This window comes from Arvicanthis niloticus, chromosome 6 (assembly GCF_011762505.2).
Source record: "Arvicanthis niloticus isolate mArvNil1 chromosome 6, mArvNil1.pat.X, whole genome shotgun sequence".
NCBI lineage: Eukaryota > Metazoa > Chordata > Mammalia > Rodentia > Muridae > Arvicanthis > Arvicanthis niloticus.
Window position 1 is genome coordinate 74,610,474 of NC_047663.1, and position 19,440 is coordinate 74,629,913.

The 19,440-nt window shown below is 47.2% G+C and overlaps 1 protein-coding gene across 1 annotated transcript in view; it reads right to left on the reverse strand.

Moving 5' to 3' along the window:
* The window catches only part of Adam19 (ADAM metallopeptidase domain 19), an 88,076-nt gene extending 71,875 nt beyond the window's left edge, over positions 1-16,201 (reverse strand). The window contains exons 1-3 of the mRNA XM_034506632.2: positions 15,987-16,201; positions 11,585-11,670; positions 7,365-7,435 (exon numbers count right to left, since the gene is read on the reverse strand). Coding sequence (XP_034362523.1) covers positions 7,365-7,435; positions 11,585-11,670; positions 15,987-16,083 — 254 coding nt within the window. The 5' untranslated portion in view covers positions 16,084-16,201. The remainder of the gene's footprint in view (positions 1-7,364; positions 7,436-11,584; positions 11,671-15,986) is intronic.
* Between the last annotated feature and the right edge of the window lie 3,239 nt (positions 16,202-19,440).

Sequence of the window (19,440 nt, forward strand, 5' to 3'; positions counted from 1 at the left end):
GGGCCGCCAGCTAAGCCTTTCCCAGAGTCTCTTTGACCCAGGAAATTGAGTTTTGCCAACAGCCAATGGAATATCTGACCAGATGAAATTTCTGACCGGACAAGGCCAAAGAGAGGGTGTCCTCGTAAGACATTGAAATCTGTCCCCAACTGAGAAGATGCCTGGATGGAGCACGGTGTGTGTGTGTGTGTGTGTGTGTGTGTGTGTGTGAGAGAGAGAGAGAGAGAGAGAGAGAGAGAGAGAGAGAGAGAGAGAGAGAGAGTGCTGTGCCTGCCTCTTGTTTGAATCAGCTGAACGTTTCTAAGAGAACTCCATGTAAGAAAGAAAAATCTGAGAATGAGAGGCAGTAATTTGAGTTGTCTGCTGAAGAGATGACTTCTGTTCCTCTATCATTAAACAGTCCAACTAGGGCCAAGGGGAAAGAAAGGCTGGTAACAAGTGGCTGTTGGCTAGTGTGGTGTCCATGCTTGTGATCTCATTACATGGAAAGTGGACGGCAGAGGCCTGTCATGAGTGACATCCTGGGCTGCAGAGTAAGACCCAGTCTTTAGAAAGAAAAGAAAAAAGGAAGAAAGGAAGGGAGGGAGAAAGAGAGGAAGGAAGGAAGGCAAAAACAAAGCAATTCAGAAATGACTTGATTTTCTAAGCTGACTCTAAAGTTTCCGAACAATAAAATCAATCTCCTCTCCTATAACAACTGAGCTAGGAAGAAAGCTTACTGTCAAAGTCATAGTGGACATTAAGACTCCTAAAACGCTAACCCATCAAAAGTTATAATGGGTATTTAAACCCCTAAAGCCCTACATGCCCAAGTTCTGCCTTAATAATGACAGCATAAAATAGCACAGATATCCATTGTTATTGATGACCCTTGTACCTTAAAATCAAGACCCCTCTTTCTCTCTCTCCCTGCCCTCTCCCCTGGTTTTTGTTTGTTGTTGTTTTCCTTTCTTGGTTTTTCAAAGTTTCCTTGTGAAGTCCTAGCTGTCCTAGAACTTGCTCTGTAGATCAGGCTGGCCTAGAATTCACTGAGATCAGCCTACCTCTGCCCCATGCAACACGAGCGGTATGTATGGGCTGCCACCGCCTGCCACATCCCTTCTTGAGACCAAATCTAATCATCACTACAATTTGGGCTCAAGTCAGAAGAGTGCCCTCAAGAGAGAAGAGTCAGCCTCAGTGTGGGCTCAGGGGACAAGTGTCGAGAACAACACAGTCACAGAACTGATAGTGCTGGCACCGTTTCTCCATTGGCTGGTTGGTTGTTTTTGAGACAGGGTCTCATAGCGGCCAGTGGTGCTCAACCTCAAAGTGTAGTCGAGGATGACCTTGAACTGCTGACTCTCCTCCCTCCACCTCTGGAGTGCTAGGATTACAGGCATGCACCACCACTGCCAATTTATATCCCGCAGGGAATTGAATCCAGGGCCTCATGCATGCTAGCCAAGCACTTGAACAGCTCCATCCCCAGTCCTCACTTGGTTTTTTACTACAAGGTGACCTTGTAGTACAGTGATTTTTGCTCACTGGTTCAAAAGCTCTTTTTTAGAATCAGCTTGAACAGGTTTCTGGAGCTTCTCTTAGGAAAAAGTAGCCACGAGGCAAGCGAACTGAAGTCCACAGCTCCCTAGAGAAGTCTGTCTCCTAAGATGACTTCAGCACAAGAAACATCTATCTAATTGCACAGCACATAAGGCTTGTCAGACACAGCCCCTAGGTTAATGGCAGTCCTCAGAACAGGGGGCGAGTCACAAAGAAAAAATATATTATGGATGTATGCCACCAAATTACAGGCTGTGACTAGGAGCCTATAATTTCTACCCTGCAATCCTCTCTTCTGTTCTTTCTGCCGCCTGAACTGGTGAGACCTAGGCTAACCCTTCACCCCAACTTCAAGGACATTTGGGACATGGTTTTTCATTATCTTGCTGCCTGCTGTTTTTTGGGAGGGAGGGGCTCTCCCCTAAGCAGGAACTTTGTATTGCCACATGTACAGCGTCCTTTAAATAGGTGACACAAGAAGGCTCTTGAAGCACAACTCAAACGAAAACCTCATTTTACAGATGAGAAGGTTGAGGTTCAGGAAGGTTGGCTGGTATTTCTGTTATCTCTACCTTATTTCTATGATCTTAGAACTATGTCCACCAGAAGGGATGCTGGGTGACAAGTGACTGTCTCCTAACAACTATCCCGAGGTATGTAGCTTGTAAATGTTAGATGATATAGTAAATAACATTATAATGCTTTCCTGAGACAGAGTAGTATAGTTTTCATGACACTCAGGTGTATACAATAAATTTAACAGAACAGTTTATATGGTAAAACCTATTTTTTTTTTTTTTTTTTTGGAGGCTGAAGATATGCCTTAGAGGCTAAGAGCATTGACTGTTCTTCCAGAGAACCTGGCTTCTATTCCTACTGCCCATATGGCAGTTCACAACCATCTGTAACTCCAATCCCAGGGGAGCTGACACCACTGAGAGTACCAGGCATGCACATGGCATTCATATATACATGCAGGTAAAACACCCATGCGCATAAAATAAATATAAAATTTTTTAAATTTCTTTTTAAACTTTTTTTTTCTTTCCCAGCTACCCTAGAAGTCTGTATCAGCTTCCCTGAGAATGCACATTGACAAGATCCACGTTCTCATAGGCACAGGCAAGGTCTAGAAAATCCCCATTAGACAGCAGTGAACTCTACAGCTTCGTTTGCTTGGCACTGCTATGTTTTATAACGACCAATTTGCAAACAGTGGAGCAAGAAATAATAATAGTTGCCCTTTACTGAGTGTGCAGTACAAGCTAGACACTGGGTTAGGTCCTTTATACACATACAGCATCTCCTCACCGCTCTGAGATGCGGGACTGTGATTATAGTCCTGGGCGAAGGGATTGAGACTTCTTGCTGAATGGTAAGGTCAGCATCTGAATGCGAGCCACAGCGTGAAGCAATGTGCTCGTTTTCTCACAGGGTCATTTCTGTTTTGCCAGCGATCCACAGAAAAGGGGCTGTGACCAGCTTATCCAGAGCTGCTTCAAAGTGGAGAAAATGCTGCCCCTCGGCTGCTGACTCCACTAAAGCTCCGCCCGCCACGTCCCATCTCCTGGCCCCGCCTCCAGCCCCCTACCCCCACCCTCACCCCGTTCCTCTGTCCGCACCATTCTTGGCGATGGTTTCTCCATGTGTGAATTCCATTAAGGGCCCGTTCACTGCTATTTCGGGCCGTGCATTAGCACGAGGACTTTAAATCGATGGGGAGAAAGCCAGACACCTCAGAGTGATGAAAAACAAATTTCAATATCCTTCCCCTCACCATTGTCTTAGAAGCCCTGGTCCACAGCTCCCAAGAGGCCAGAGAATCCAATGAATGGAGAGACACAAGGAAGTGGGACAGGGTTGCTAAAATCCTCATCATCTACAGGACCTCTGAACTTGACTGTTCCCCTCCTTGAAACCGTCCCCCACAGCTGTCTCCACGGTTCACTCTTTTAGGTCTCTGCTCAGATTTCCCATGGTCATTCCTGACTACTGTTCATCAACATCGGCTCCCTCCCACCCCACCCCCACCTCGCTCTTCCTGAGCCCACAGTGTTTCGCTTCCTGTATACAATTCTCATTATTTGATACACTGTACACTAACCGTTCACTCCCCGTTTCCCTTCTCATCATTATAACAAGAGCTCCAGGCTGGCAGAACTCTTTCCCCACAGTTCAACTCCAGTGACCTACACTGGTGCACAGAACATCACAGGTGAAAACAGACAGGGAGGGCGGAGGAATCCACCAAGAGCAGAAAGGAACTTTCGGGAAAATTCTGAGCACAGGTTCTAGATTCCTTAGATACCACCAGAAGGAAGAAATGTTAACACAGTAACTTGAAAACTCAGAAAAATCCCTTCTCCTAACCCATGAGCTGTTTTGAATCTGGGCTTGCAGGCCTGTGAATGAGAGGACGTGGGGAAAAATAAACACACCAGGAAGTTGTGTGCAGTAGGAGTGAATTCAGTTCAGTAACACGTGTGCAAAAACAAAAGGCCCAATTTGGATGAAAATAGCAGGAAGTCCTTCCCCAGGGACACCTGGTGAGATCATGCAGTTTGGCTGTGTTGCTTCCATTCTGGTCAAGTCTCCAGCCTTCTGTGGGCTCCAGGAGGCCGGGAACCCTAACTCCTCAAGCCTCCCTGGGAGTTGGCAGCAGCCATGCGCAGAAAACAGGTGGCACCTATGAAAGACCCCTAGCAGTAGGTATATTAAAGGCAATGGTGGTGGACGCCTTTAATCCCAGCACTTGGGAGGCAGAGGCAGGAAGATTTCTGAGTTTGAGGCCAGCCTGGTCTACAGAGTGAGTTCCAGAACAGCCAGGGCTACACAGAGAAACCCTGTCTCGAAAAACCAAAATAAATAAATAAATAAATAAATAAATAAAAGATCACAACAGGGCCTGCTCAATGAAGCCCTGTCTTCCTACATTCAATCCTAGAATCCATGTTTAAAAAAAAAAGAAAGAAAGAAAGAAAGAAAGAAAGCAAGCAAGCCAGATATGGTAACAGGTAGTTGTCATCTCAAGGAAGGATGAGGAAGGGAAGACAGGCAGATTCCTGAGGCTCTTTAGCCTCTTTAGCTAGCCAGATGACCGAGCCAAATGGTGACAGCTGAGGCTATCCCCTGACTTCTGAGTAGACACATCCATATTCGAACCTGTTCTCTCTGTGTCTCTCCGTGTCTCTCCGTCTCTCTCTCTCTCTCTCTCTCTCTCTCTCTCTCTCTCTCTCTCACACACACACACAAATTAAAAACCACTATATTGACAGCTCCATGTGCTCACATTCTATGCTTTGCCCACTCTGCCCATCCTTCACAACTACCCCATGAGGCAGCCATCACTACTCTCCTTTCAGATTTCATCAGCTTGCCCTAGGTCACATGCTACAACTCCATATCCAAGCCAAAAATACAACTGATTTCTACTTGCCCTCTTCATACACTTGCTGGGTGACTTTAGGCAAGTGCCTCTCCCCTTCTGTGATGAAGTTTCTGTACTTGTACATGAGACCACAGCATTCAGTGGTCTCTAGAGCAGTGGCTCTCAATCTTCCTACTGCTGTGATCCTTTAATATAGTCCATCATGTTGTTGTGATTCCCCACTACCACCCCCAACCATAAGATAATTTTCATTACTACTTCATAACTGTAATTTTGCTACTGTTTATGGATCCTAATGTAAATTTTTTGGAGACAGAGGTTTGCCAAAGAAAGAGGTCATAACCCACAGATTGGGAACTGATGCTCTAAGAAATCTTCCTGTCTTTAACTTCTTGTGATCTTCTGCTGAAGTACCAACGCAGAAGGAAAGAACAAGCGTTCCTGCTTAGCCGACCCTGCTAAGGCTCTATCCCTGAAGGTATCACCAATTCAATGGACTTGGGAAGATCAAGGGTAAAAGGAACAGACGCAGATGGCAATCAGGGGCATCGAAACAGCCACTCAACAGAGCCAATAAGGCACCAAGCTGATCCCTAAGAGAGGCCAAGCACAAGCTAGCCCTCCCTGGGCCTTGCAGGAGCACAGCATCACAGTCAAAGCCATGCCCTGAGCAAGGAGGCTCTTCCCAGCCAGCCAGGTCTATCCCAGGGAGTAGAAGGAAAAGAAACATTTCAGCAAACTAGTAAAAGGCTGGTTTTGCTCTGGGGGAGGGAGCCAACAGAGCAGTGATGTCTATCTTTTTGGAATCCTGAAAGCCAATGTCCTAGAGGCACAGGGAATAGAGAGGGACCGAGTCCCGTGTTACGTAGCAATTTCCTCCATAATAAACCTTCTCTTTTAAGACACAGAGTGCTTGCTCAAGAGAGTTAAAAACATTCCATTCTGTTGGGAAGCTCATTAAACTCAGGAAGTAAACAATAAACAACACAGGGCTTCAAGGAAGTTCCTGAAGATGACCAGAATCACTAGGCCCCTCCCTCAACAATATATAAGCAGTAACGACTGCCTCCCTCCCTGAGGCCCAGCCCAGCCCAGCCCAGCCCAGCCCAGCCCAGCCCAGCCCCCTGGACCAGGCTCAGACCACCAGAGTTGCCGGCAAGCCATGCAGTGAACCTCAGACTTCCAACTTTCATACACTGTTACCCATGCTGGGTGGACCTTGGTGAGGCTACTATCTTTTGAGTCACTTCTGTGTCCATAGGTAACCCCTCATCCCTATTATTGTAAGCAACCCCCCCAAAAAATACTGGTTCACAAATTTGGACTTTAGTGGCATCCTTACTTAGGTCTGTCACTGGCAAGCAGATGATTGTTGTGAGATGCTTTTGTGAGCAGTGTCACAAAACACCCTGTCCCTCTCACTGCACTGGGGACTCCACTGACCCTTCTCTGCAAGTGTCCAACGAGCCCAAATTTGGAATAAATCCTTTTTCTCCCATTCCACCAAAGCCAAGCATCCATTCCCACCGGTTTGGATGGGGAAGGCCTTGCTCTGGGCCCTTCTTGGCAGCGAGGCTTTCATTACTCATCAGCTTCCAGGGTGCTTTGGAGGCTGCCAAGAGCAGACGGGCAGCTCTCCAAACCAAGCATCCTTATCTACAACGTCGATGTGGAGGATAAAAAGTGGGACCATTGGTGGGGAAACTATAAAAGACTTCGGAGTCCCTGGCCAAGTAGGAAGAGCTCTGGGAGGCCAGGTGAACTGGGGCTGACGGCAGAATGGGCAGTCAATCAATGAGCACAGCTAGGCAGGGTCATCTATTCAGCCCTGCATCCACGAATCGAGACAGTTATGCCGGAAGGCAAATCAATGTGGAGATATTTCTGAACTAGGCCGCCGCCCAGCATGAATGAGGTTAGGGAAAAGCTGGACCCATGGAAGCCAGGAGGCTTCGAGCAATGCACTTCTCAGCAGAATCTTGGGTAGATGAAAGAATCAGGGTCAGAGGTGCCAAATCCCTGCCCAGCCTGCTGCTTCTCCCGGTCTCCCTCTAATCGTCTTCATTTCCTGCCATACACTGAGCTGGAGCTAGGACAGCAGCTGCCTCCAGTCCCTTCCCGCCCTTAAACACACACACACACACACACACACACACACACACACACTCGCCCCCAGTGAACTCCACTTAGTACCGGAAACACAGCCTAAGGAAATCCAAGCAGGATGTGAAGTACCCCGCCAATCTCCCAGCAGTCAAGAGACCAAGGAAAAGCTCTATCTTGGCAAGATGCCCCGCAGAGGGACCAAGGATGTGGAGCTTGGGGGCCACGCCACTAAACTTCTTCCTTTCCAACTGGGACACGTGCATCAGACTGGCACTGAACGTGAGTTCATTGTTTTGTGTCAGACAAAAGAAGGGAGAAACCCACTTACTCGTTCTTCTCCAGGTCCAGGATCAGCTCTTGCCCTTCAGCCATGACCCTGAGTTCTGCTGTGAGTGGATGCTAAAAACAACAATAAAAGCATGTCAGTTCCTGGAAGCAAGGACCCAGGCTCCCAGGGCCCCACACAGGATCTGACACAGTGCCAACACAGGGATCCTCCGGAAGCCAGTGAGGAAAGGTCATTAGCCTTTCCAGCCTAAGTTTGAAGTGACCTCAGCCCGAAAACAACCCGAATCATCCCCATCTGCCTTCTCCCAGAAGCAAAGGAGAGAAAGGCAGGCTGAGGCTCAAGGCTGAGCAGGTGTACACAATCTCATGAAGGCCCTCAGAAGTCAATTCCCTAGAGAGTCAGACCCTGGATTAGTGTGCAGGATGTCACCTGTGATTGTGTAACCCTGGACTGTTACCAAGCTTCCCTGTATCTATTTACTCTTCCATGACATGGGATGGTAATAACCAACCTTCTGAAGATCCTTAAGGACCAGATAAACAAATAAATGAATATAGATCATGTATCACAGTGCCTAGTTCAAAGGAAGCTGTCAATCTTACATTGGCTATCATCTTTAAAAAAGAATAACCCAACTGAGTTCATTTATATTTTGCTTTCTTTTATTCGGGCCTTCAATTTGGACACTCCAATCATCTAAGGGGTGGCAACAAAAAGGCCCACAAATTAGAGTTGTATGATAAGTCCAGAGTTCAGATGTATTTTACATATAAACTATTTGTCAACTGCCAAACACACTAAACACCCGGCACAGATCATCTAAGACATGCAAATGGCCAGCAAGCATGAAGAGCAGTGCTGAGCATCATTGGTAAACTCCCTCCTCTCCCCATGGGGGGGGGGGAGAGAGAGAGAGAGAGATAGACAGAGAGAGGAAGAGAAACAATATATATTTTTTTAATAAGAGGATATAGTAAACAAAACATTTAAAACTGTAACAAGCCGTGCCACAGAGCATACTTTAAAACGGGCACCCTCAGATGCTCTGTCTGAACATTTTAACTGGAACCACCTTGAAAAATAATTTGACAACATGGACCAAATTTTTTTTTAATCTTTTAAACTAACGACAGCAATATAAGGCCATCTGAAGGAAGCCTATGACACTTACTACATCCATTTTTGTTTTTCTGTGTATGAGTGTATTGTGTGAGAAACCCAGGACCTCCAGCAAGCTCAAAACAAACTGAGCCACACCCACAGCCTATCTCATTCCTTAAGCCCGGCTCCACTCCTTTCCAATCGGGATCTTGCCTGCGGACTTCGAGACCACCAAGGACTCGGATGAGATAAGAACATTCCAATCAAGTACTTTGTCCAATGCCAGTTAATCCTGTTGGCTCATCTTAAGATGGGACATTTGAGATTCAGGAAGCAGGAGACAGATGGGTACCCAGGCACTTTCACTAAGGGGCTCACTTCCCAAATTCTGAAGCACAGATTCAGCACATGGCCAGTGGCCCGATGAGAATCGAGGAAGGACAGCCCCAGTGGGCATTTGAGCACATGACAACAGAAGTCCAGCAAGTCCTTACCCAGGCCTGAGGCAGGCACCCATGTGACAGCCCCCTTCCCCCCCACACACACACACAAAAGAATCTTGGCACAGAGCAAGTGATACCATCTGCCCCCCCACAGAGACATTACCTGACACATGAGAACTAATATTTATTTTTATGTAGGTAATCCAAAAATACTTCTGTTTCTGGAGGGTGCTCAGACACAGAGATTTAAAATCAGATGTTCCCTGTTTCCTGGAAACGGTTGGAGCAAAACAATGAAACTGCATTTCACTGCTGTACAAAGCTTCCCTACACTACAGACAGCTTTCCTCCTGGAACTCCAACACTGCCTGAGAAAGGGTCAACATCATGCCTACTGGGAAGCACTGGGAGGTGACCCCCACTGTTCGTACTTCCCAGAGAGAAAGACCCCAAATCCTTTCTGTTTGGGGGCAAAATTAAACAGCTGCACATCACGTGACAAGCTTGCCCTGTGTACCTGAAGCATCCTCCAAAATCTCTAATAGAGTTCATATAGAGTCAATGTCTAAGTGACGTCTAATAAATCAATGAATTACTCAAATGCAAATAAGAATCAGAGTGAACCAACACACTCCTCTCTCTCTCTCTCTCTCTCTCTCTCTCTCTCTCTCTCTCTCTCTCTCTCTCTCTCTCTCTCTCTCTCAACAAATATTTATGGTGCCAGGCACTGGGCTGATGGTCCTGGTAGAATACAATGAGCCACGTTTTGGGCAGACAATGGCTGGGAACAAAGACAGGATCTGGTCCTCTACTTTGTTTCTCAGGCCCTTCCTGAGGATGCCCAGCATCCAACATCTGGAGGTAACAAAGGAGCCTCTATAAAAAGTATCACGTCCATTCTTCAGCGATAATGGTGGTGGATGAAATACACAAGACCTTACATTCAAAATAATAATAATCTGCCTGAGAACGGCCATCCATTAATTTGTCTAGCGTTTCCTTGAGGCTATTTTCAGCCTTTCCTACTTTAGGTTGAAATGAATTCCTGAATTTTTCTGCTTAGCTCTTAGGGTAGAATGTTCCCTGCTTTTATTGTCCTGCAATTTCTCTGTAAGTTCCCTTGCTAAGCCCAAGCTTACTAAGCCCGAACTAGGGGACATGTCTGTATGGCTCTACAGTAACTTAAGGAATTCTGGGCGTTTCTCATCTGTTTATCTTTCCAGATTCCAAGGCCACAATTGTCTGAAGTTTTTCCTGACACTTCTTTCCCCAGCTTTAATCTTGCTCCTATCTGTTGCTCAATAAACCACAGGCCATTTGGCCCCTTCTAAGAGATCATAGAAATGAGTCCTTCAAAGTGGGCCCAGTAGCATATCCGTGCAATCTTAGCACCGGGAAGGCAAAGCAGGAGAGTCCAAGTTAGAGGGCCAGAGTAAGACAAATAACAAGATCCCGCTGAAAAAGAAAGCTAGCCCTTCTCCACATTTCTGTTCTTCTTTATTCCCACTGAAATTTGTAAATGAGGAAGCACAAGCAAAGTAGAAAGTCACAAAACATGTTACTGTCACGCAACTACCATATTTCCCTCCCAAGAACATCCTGAATATGGGTCTGCTCAGTGGACCATGTTCCAATTGCCTTGGCAACACTTGTGCTTTTTGCTACTGTCCTGGACCAAGGAATCCATACGATATTTTGAAATATATAACCTAATCCGAGCTCCCTATCTTGCCTCTTATTTAAAAAAAAAAACATTGGCTAGGTACCATGACACACAGTGTAATCTTTGTATTTTCGAAACGGAGGCAGGTAGGTAACGATTTACATACAGGTCAGCCTAAGCTACAATGGAAACTACCTCAAAAGAGAACTGGGTATGGCACATGATGGCACCCAGGAATATGCCTGTAGGCCTGGACCCAGAAGATGGAGACAGGAGTTCAGAGGACCTGCCTCAGAAAATATTAAGATAGAAAAATAAACAAAAAAATTCCAATCAAGATCTATGACAAAATCACACATATGCACTTGATCTGTGTATTTCTTTTTTTTTTTTTTTTTTTTTTTTTTTTTGGTTTTTCGAGACAGGGTTTCTCTGTATAGCCTTGGCTGTCCTGGAACTCACTCTGTAGACCAGGCTGGCCTCGAACTCAGAAATCTGCCTGCCTCTGCCTCCCAAGTGCTGGGATTAAAGGCGTGCACCACCACTGCCCGGCGATCTGTGTATTTCTAAAAGATTTATTTTGTGCCTCTGTGTGTGTGTGTGTATACACATGAGTGTTTTCCGTGTGTGTGTGTGTGTGTGTGTGTGTGTGTGTGTGTGTATGAACACCATATGCATGCCAGGTGCCTTCAGAGGCATTCTCCTGGAACTGGAGTTACAGATGGTTCTGAACCATCATCTGGGTGCTTGGAACCTTCTCACTTTCAGTTCTATCAAGAACAAGTGCTCTTAACTGCTAAACCATCTCTCCAGCCCCAATTCGTGTCAGTATGACTGTGATTTTTCATTTCCTCAACCAAAAGGGTTTGGGAATGGGTCTACAAGTTCTTCATAGACTGAAGGAAAGTCCCTGATAAGATATTCCAAGTTGACACAGCAAGCGGTTAGGGCTACATTCAGAAACAGAAGTGGTGGCGATTCGTGGGTGGCTCCAGGCCTCAGGAAGGGAACTGTTTCTCCTGCTTCTCCAAGGAGGAGCTTGAGCATCTTACCTTTCCTCTCCCAGGGCTTTCTGAAGTCCGCCACTGAGGTATTGTGAGTTCATGCTGTAGTGGAGGGCTACCGTCTTTGCTTCCATCTGCCAACACAAGACAACATAATCATAAGAATCCCAGATCTCCACATGTCGGGCACTCAGCAGCGGGCATATTGTTCAGAAGTCCAAGTGGTGCTCCAAACCACTTCAGAGGCAGCCACTGCTTCCTGGAAAGTGCTCCTCCCAGTGGTCTCAGAAGACCTGCTGGGTGCCACTGGGCCTTGGTGACAAACTGATAAAGGCTAGGAAAACAAGGTCTGTGTCCCTGCCAAGAGTTAGGAAATAAGCAGACATTCTCAGGTGCTACTTAACTGTCTTGGGGGGGAGCGGGTTGTGCCACAGGATAAAGGGAAGCTAGCAGGGTTCCTGTTTTTAACAGGATGGATAGTGTGATGATGTTAAAGACCTGAGGAACCAGAGGAAGCCAGTTATGCAGAAATCTGGGGAAGAGCAAAGAGTGGCAACTTTAGACATGGGCCTGGGCTTGCTAAGACACATGCAGGGAGGAGAAATAGTCTACAAGGTCAGGGTACACTGGTAAATCTGCTAAGCAAGGATGGGTAGAGTCGGTTAAGTTGGAGGATGTTGGTAAGAAGTGTGCTAAGTGAGATGGCTGTGGTTGTAATAACACAAAGGCATGAGGGTCTGGATTTCATTATGAATAGACTTGGAAGGTTCTGGTGGCTATAGAAAAAAAAAAAAAAAAAAACCCGCAAGAGCAGTATGATCTGTATTGTTTTTGTTTTTGTTTTGAAAGGTGACTCTGCCTGCTGGGAGAATGGGGGAAGGGGACAGGGACAGAGAAGAAGAAAGCCTTGGCAGCAAGGCCGGAGGCGCCGGAGCCCTTGTGAGAGATGACAATGTGGATTTCACTTGGATATTTTCATGGAAGGTAATGAAATGGTGAGGTGCTGGGGATAAGGTTTGTTACTAAAGAGCTTTAATTTGCCCTGTGGAGATGACACTGGCCTCCCTGGGAGGTCTTTCAGGGTCACAGGTAGGAGTAAAGGTGACACTGCCTCCCAACCAACCATTAGCATAAACTTGAAAGTCATTAACGTTAACTTGACCTTCCTAGTGTTGAGTTTGAAGTCGCATTTCATTTCCTTGGCTCCAAACCTTCTCACCTCCAGTTCTATCAAGAACAAGTGCTCTTAACTGCTAAACCATCTCTCCAGCCCCAATTCGTGTCAGTATTACTGTGAATTTTCATTTCCTCAACTAAAAGGGCTTGGGAATGGATCTACAAGTTCATCACAGAGTGAAGGAAAATCCCCGATAAGATATCCCAGTTGACATAGCGAGACTGATGGAGGTAGGTAGGCAGCGAATTCCTGAGAAAAGAGGCCAAAGCCACGCAAGAGCCATGTTCTAGGATGGGAGACCTTAACACTTACTTACAGATCATCTTTGAAAAATTGAGAATTTCCTGGTCCCTAAGCAAATTAAGTCTCTGAAATAGGGTAAATCTGAAGACTCCCAGAGATGTCACCAAGGACCCCAATGAGTTCCTTCTAACTCATCCTTATCAATCGAGTGAGGGATATAAAAGATGGCTGAGCTCTTGTGGCACACGTCTGTAATCCCAGCAAGACAACTAGCGTTCTAAGGCCACCTTGGCTATATAGAGTTCTGAGACAGAAGCCCCCTACACAGCATCTTGTCTCAGAGAATTAAATTAAAAAGGTAGCTGGAGCCCGGCAATAGTGACGCAGGTCTTTAATTCCAGTAATCGGTAGGCAGAGGCAGGCGGATCTCTAAGTTTAAGGCCAGCCTGGTCTACAGACCTAGTTCCTGGACAGCCAGGGATACATCAAGAAACCCTATCTCAAAAAAACAAAAACAAAAACAAACAAAAAAGTGTTTGGATTACCACTGATTAAATCCCTTTTCAAAACTGTGATATATTTGCAATCAAAATGTATCCTTTAAAAAATATCATTGGTTTCATTTACACTGGCACAAGTCAGAAGGGATAGATACATTTACATATTTATCCAAAACATTCTGAGTTCTTAACCCTACGATACTACACTAGGTGCTTAATGCTCACGGGAGAACAAGTCAAACATAGTTCTCTACAGAGACTGATGGGTCTAGACTCTTAAACAAAAGGAGCTGTGTGGCGCATAAGAGAATGAATGACTAACGGTCTCAGGATCGTGAAAAGCACTGAGAGCAATCTCAAGTCTTAACAGACAGTCCAGCTTAAGAACACCATGCAGCTGGAGAAGGGTTGCTCACAACTTGGAAATAAGGCCAGAAGCACGTGGGATCATGCTTTCAGCACCAGACCTGGAGCACCGTTTAACAAAGGGATGGCTGACTTGGCTAAGAGAATGTTATCTCTGGCTCTCTTGTTTGCTTTTGGTGGGAAGGCCAGTATTCCGTGAAGTTTAACATTAACTGCAGACCTGTGACAGACAAAGATGCAAGTGATTTCAGGATAGGAGAAAGATAACAACTGCTTTCGTGAAGGACTTCACTATGCCAATCCCTTTATCACCAAGAGTCTGTTGATGCTTTTAGTCAGCTTTAGCAGTGGCTTTTGCCACCTCATAAATGAAGGGAAAAAAAATCTTTGTCACATTTGTTTAAGAGCCAGGAGTTTAACTTTGGGGAAATTATATTTCTGTGGTTTCTTGGTAGAACTTAGAGCCATTAAAAAATCGTATTTTTGGAAAATGTCATGATTTGGGAAGCACCGTTTAAAGTGTGTGTATGTGTGTGTGTGTGTGTGTGTGTGTGTGTGTGTGTGTGGTATGTTTCCAGATTCATCAGGATATAGTCATCGAAAGACAGGAAAGGGGAAAGCAAAATATTAATAGCAACTGCTCATTTGGGGATCATGGGTCACTTGACAACTTGTAGATTTTTACTTCTTCCCAGATCTGCAGCGACTCTGCCTCACTGACTGTTCTCAATGCCTCTGCCTCGGGACCCAGTGAAGTTTACTTTCCTTGCCTTTCTTCTGTGCAAGTGTTAGGCCGGAAAACCAGACTTGAACAGAATCTGGCTCCCTCTTCCCCAAGGAACCCCATGCCCCAACAAAAGGAAGAACTTACCCCTTCCTAAGTGAAACCCTGTGTGACTCAGTTTCCCTTTTGATACAAGAGCGTTGAAAGAAGGCTTCATCTACTGTCTGGAGCACCGGGTGGAGGAAACCCTAGGATCAGGTTCTTGCAGGGATGGGCAGGGAGAAGGGTAGAAGCGGGTGAGGGGTGTGGGTGTGGGTGTGCTGCAGCCTGCCCAGCCCGTACACACCAGGGTGTCGCTAGCTTGATTTAAAACCGCTGACGGTTGGTACAGAAAGCACCCCTCTGGAGTCAGTCCAGCTCTCCAACTGCTGCAGAGCTAAGGCTAAGTAAGCTCTCATGGTTTAAAATGACAGAAGCCAGACATTGCCCCTCCGGGACCGTCCCTTCTGCGAAATCCTATGAGAACCTCTGAGGGATGTGGCCCGGGAGGGAGGGGTGTCTGGGAAAACAGTTGTGAGAAATAGACATTATCCAGCGTCCAAACTGGATGCGCGGAGCCCATCCAATTTTCTTCACATATGGGGAAACTGAGGTCAAGAGGAGGTGGGCGTTGGGTGACGTGGAAAGAAAGCTCCTGTTTCCAGTATCAGGACATCTTCAATGTGGGGCATACTTATACACAACTGTTTTTTCGTTAGTGAACTTCAGCTTACGATCTGCATAATAGGTGTACATCTCTCTTTTGTGGTCTTTCAGCGGGGTCTCTGCCAACGCAGAGATAACTAGTAAACCACCCTACCCCAGTCTCTTGGAAGCCTTTTTTCTTGGAAGCCTTTGATTTTCTACCCCACTGGTATGCATTTGACCCCCAGCAAGATCCTGGGAATGGCTCCCTCACCGATTCTGCATAGGATGCTTGGGGTGCTCCTCTGGGGATGCTCTGGGGTTGCTAGAACAGCGGGCGCAAAATAGCTTTGAGAGAGAGGCGGAGCGGGAGAAAACAGAAAAGACCAGGAGAGCAGAGGAAAGAGAAGCCCAAAGTGGGAAAACAGGAGGGAAGGCAAGGACAGAGAGAGAAAGAGAGAAAGAGAAAGAGAGAGAGAGAGAGAGAGAGAGAGAGAGAGAGAGAGAGAGAGAGAGACCCACTGCTTTCTGATTGCTTGGTGAGCGCACTAGCTCCATGACCTCCCGTGGCTCACCACATGAGAACAAAGCCTGGGCTCCTAGGCTTGGGGGTGGCGGTACTCACGCCCCGGGGAGTGGCGGAGCGCCCTGGGCTAGCGGTCAAGGAGCTCCGGGACTGCAAGAGCGACTTTCAGACCCTCAGTCATCACCACCACCCCCAGTCACCCCACGACCCCTCTGCTCGCTGCCACTTACTTGGGGTCCATCCCGGCTCGCACGCCGCCAGCGGCCAGTGTAGCTGCAGAGCGAGAGCCAGCAAGCAGAACCGGGCGACGCCCGCGCGCCCGGGCATGATAGCAATGGCCCTCTCAGTGTCCGCAATCACACATCCCCTGCCATTGCCTGCCCTCGGCCTAGCGGCGGCGGCAGTTTTCAAGCAAACGTTGGCCTAAAAGCCACCCAGCCCACAGCCCAGACGCTCCGCCCCCAGCCCCTCAGGGCTCAGCCTGGAGAAGGAGGAGGGGAGGCGCCATGCGGAGGAGAGGGGTGGTGGTGGCTGGAGGGACAGCAGTAGGAGGAGCAAGCGAAGCCCCCTGGAAGCATCCCTGACTCGGGTGAAGGGCACTCAAGGGAAGGGATGGTCCGAATTTCTGAAGTAATCCACCATTCTGGAGACCTGGGAGATTACAGGGCTGGGGTTGAAAGTGTTAAATCCAGACCCCCTTCTTCAGCACTGAGACCAGTTTTCTCTGTCCTGCTTTATGCTAAGCTCTTTGGGCGACTGAGGCAACTCTTTCTAGTGCTGCCTTCCAGGACTGACTGACTGACTACTCCTGGAGTCAGGCTCAGAAAGAGTTAATTCCAAGGCACCGAAATAAGTGCTAAAAGAAGTTGTTTTCTTATCAGGACTCCAATCTGGGCCTTTAGTCCATTCCTTCTGACTGGGGAGTGGAGGGTGGGGGCAAGGGGTGGTTGCAGATCCAGCATCACAGAGGACAGGGCTTCTGTACTCCAGAAACCCAACACCAAGCCCCAGAAACAGCCTAGACACAATTACAGAGGAGGAGGAAAGCCCTGGGCTGTATGGGTGGGGGGCAGGAGAGAGCAGAATTTGGGATGGTTAGAGTTTAGGATGGAATGGAAGATGAAACCCACAAATAATGACTATCACTAAGAAAATTACAGTAGCAGACACTTAGGACTTAACTTTTATTGACATTCCCTACATGCTAGGGTTCTGATACCTGATCTTGCCGTGAGTCCGCTGTGGGCTGGAAATGCGTGTCAGCTGGCAGAATGTCATACACTCATGAAGCCCTGGGTTCCATTTCCCCAGCACCTCATAATTCCAGGAGTGTGATGTGCCACTGTGATCCCAGCACTTAGGGGGTGGAGGACTGAGGATCAAGAGTTCAAGGATTCTCTTTGCTATGTGGTGAATTTGAGGCCAATCTGGACTATTTGACATACTGTAGAATAACAATGATAATTAGGCTGACCATCTGGAGAGGGTAGATAGCATTATCTCTGATATCTCCCCTCTGGGAAGAGGAATCAAACCTGCAAAGAGTTAAGTCCCCTCACCGAAGGTCACAAAGCTAATGTCTGGGTTTCAATTAGGTTTCACATCTGTGATATTACAGAGTCCGGTATAACATGCCTTAGTCGATGAATGATGAACAGAAAAAGAGATAGCCAGAAGTAATCTGTATAGGATTGGTTGGCAAAATTTCAAGGGACAGGAGGTTCTAGAAGCGGGAGTCTGGCACCTACTACCCTTGTCAGTTTCTTTCCTCATCCCCCACCCTGCTCCCCACCCCCACCCCCAACCCCTCTGGCCAAAGCTAGGTAGCATAACTGAAGATATCAGGCCGGGAACTCTCAAAAAGAACACACGGGCCAAGTCTGCAAGGATCTCACGGGGGAGGGGATCAAGCAGTTCTTGACATTGATGTGGACAGGAACTGTGTGAGTCCTCTCCATCTGCTGCGATGGAAAAGCAGATAGTGACCTAGAGAGTTGCCTTTGTCATCCCGGGGCGGCAAGTGGTGTGACTGGTCTGAGGCATTAAAGAGTCATTTGTAGATCCTGAAAAGCTGGAGTGTCAAGCCCCACCGTGTTGCCAGGTCAGGGTCTGATAAACTCTTCTATTTGTTTGTAAACAACTATCTCTTCACCTGGCCCTGTCCGTGCAAGTACAGAGAGCAAGCTCTGGTGTCTTCTGAGGAAGCCCATGCTATGTGTGAGCCCATCCTCATGGACTCATTTAACCTTATTATCTCCTTGTGGGTACCATCTCCACGTACAATCACATCGGGGCTTGGGTACCAACATGGGAGGGGGGAGGGGGCGTGATTTAGCTCATCACATACTATCCTCTCATTCTCCAAAGGTCATGGTTTCACATGCAAAAATGCAAGAGAATTTTCACCCTCTTACAACAGCCCTCAAAGTCAGTTCATACTAGAATAGCTTGAAAGTCCAAAATCTAATCTGAACAGCATCTGAACTAGGAATGTCGGAGAGAGGAGTGGTTATCCTCAGGCAAAAACTCCTCTTCAACTTTGAGTCTGAGGAACCTGACAAGGTATGAGCTTCCAAGTGATAGGGTTTCTTTTAGTTGCTTTTCTATTTTAAGACAGGACTTCTTTGTGTAGCTCCGGCTGTCCTAAAACTTGACCTTCTGCCCAGGCTGGCCTTGAACTCACAGAGATCGGCCTGCCTCTGTCTCCTGAGTGCTGGGATTAAAGGTGTGCACCCCCATGCCTGGCCAATGGATAGTATTTCAAAGGGAATAATCAAAAAGAATGGAATGCTGGCACCAAGGAGTCCAGTGCTTTAGCTGATCAAATGTATTATCTGGCCTCTAGGTCACCTGGCACGGCAGGGTCATCCTTCACCCCCACAGCTCTCTGTCAGAGCCAGAGTGGGGGAGCAAAAGAAGGAGAGGACCCTGGAAGTCCTGGTGAACTCTGGACGGTCACTGGGTCATTGTTCCCTACTCTTCAAGGAGAAGCAGGTAGTTAGCTGACAGCCTTGCTTATTCCCTGACTGCACTTCTGTGATCCCTTCAGTAGCCTCAGCTTCTACCCACCTGGCTGATTGAGACAGAGGAATTGTCTCTCAGGTTCCTTCTACTATTCACTACTGAATAGGCTGAGAATGAGCTCAGTCAACAAGTTGTGGGGTTCCGGCTGCATTTCCTTTCATTTGCCTCTTTCTTGCATTTAAATGAGCAACACCCAGAAAGCAGGATGCTTCAGCTAGGCATCTCCACAGTCTAGTGTGGACCTGCTGTGGGTGGAACTCAGGAAATGTCCCCATCTAAGGTCCCTGTGTGGGGAAGGCTTGGCCCCCAGCTGCTGGCACCATCCAGAGAGGAATGCATCATGAGGTTGCTAACTTCATCAGTGAGTTTGTCTTTCTGAGTGGACTATTGGGAGGTCCATCCTGGTTAGAGGAAGTAAGGGGGTGGGGGGGCTGCCTTTGAAGGCTATCTTCTCTCTACCAGGACCTCTCTCTGCTCTCTGGCAGTAGGGAGGCCATACTCTGAGTTCCCTTCTACACTCCTTTCATAATCCTGTCTTGCTGTCTTTCTCAGTGCTGTTCAGCTTACCAGCACCTAAATGTGCATTGCTTTGGTAAGAGTGCTATACCAAAATAACTGATTGGTGCCTTGTGTCACACAATTTACTGTCTCTATTAAGGT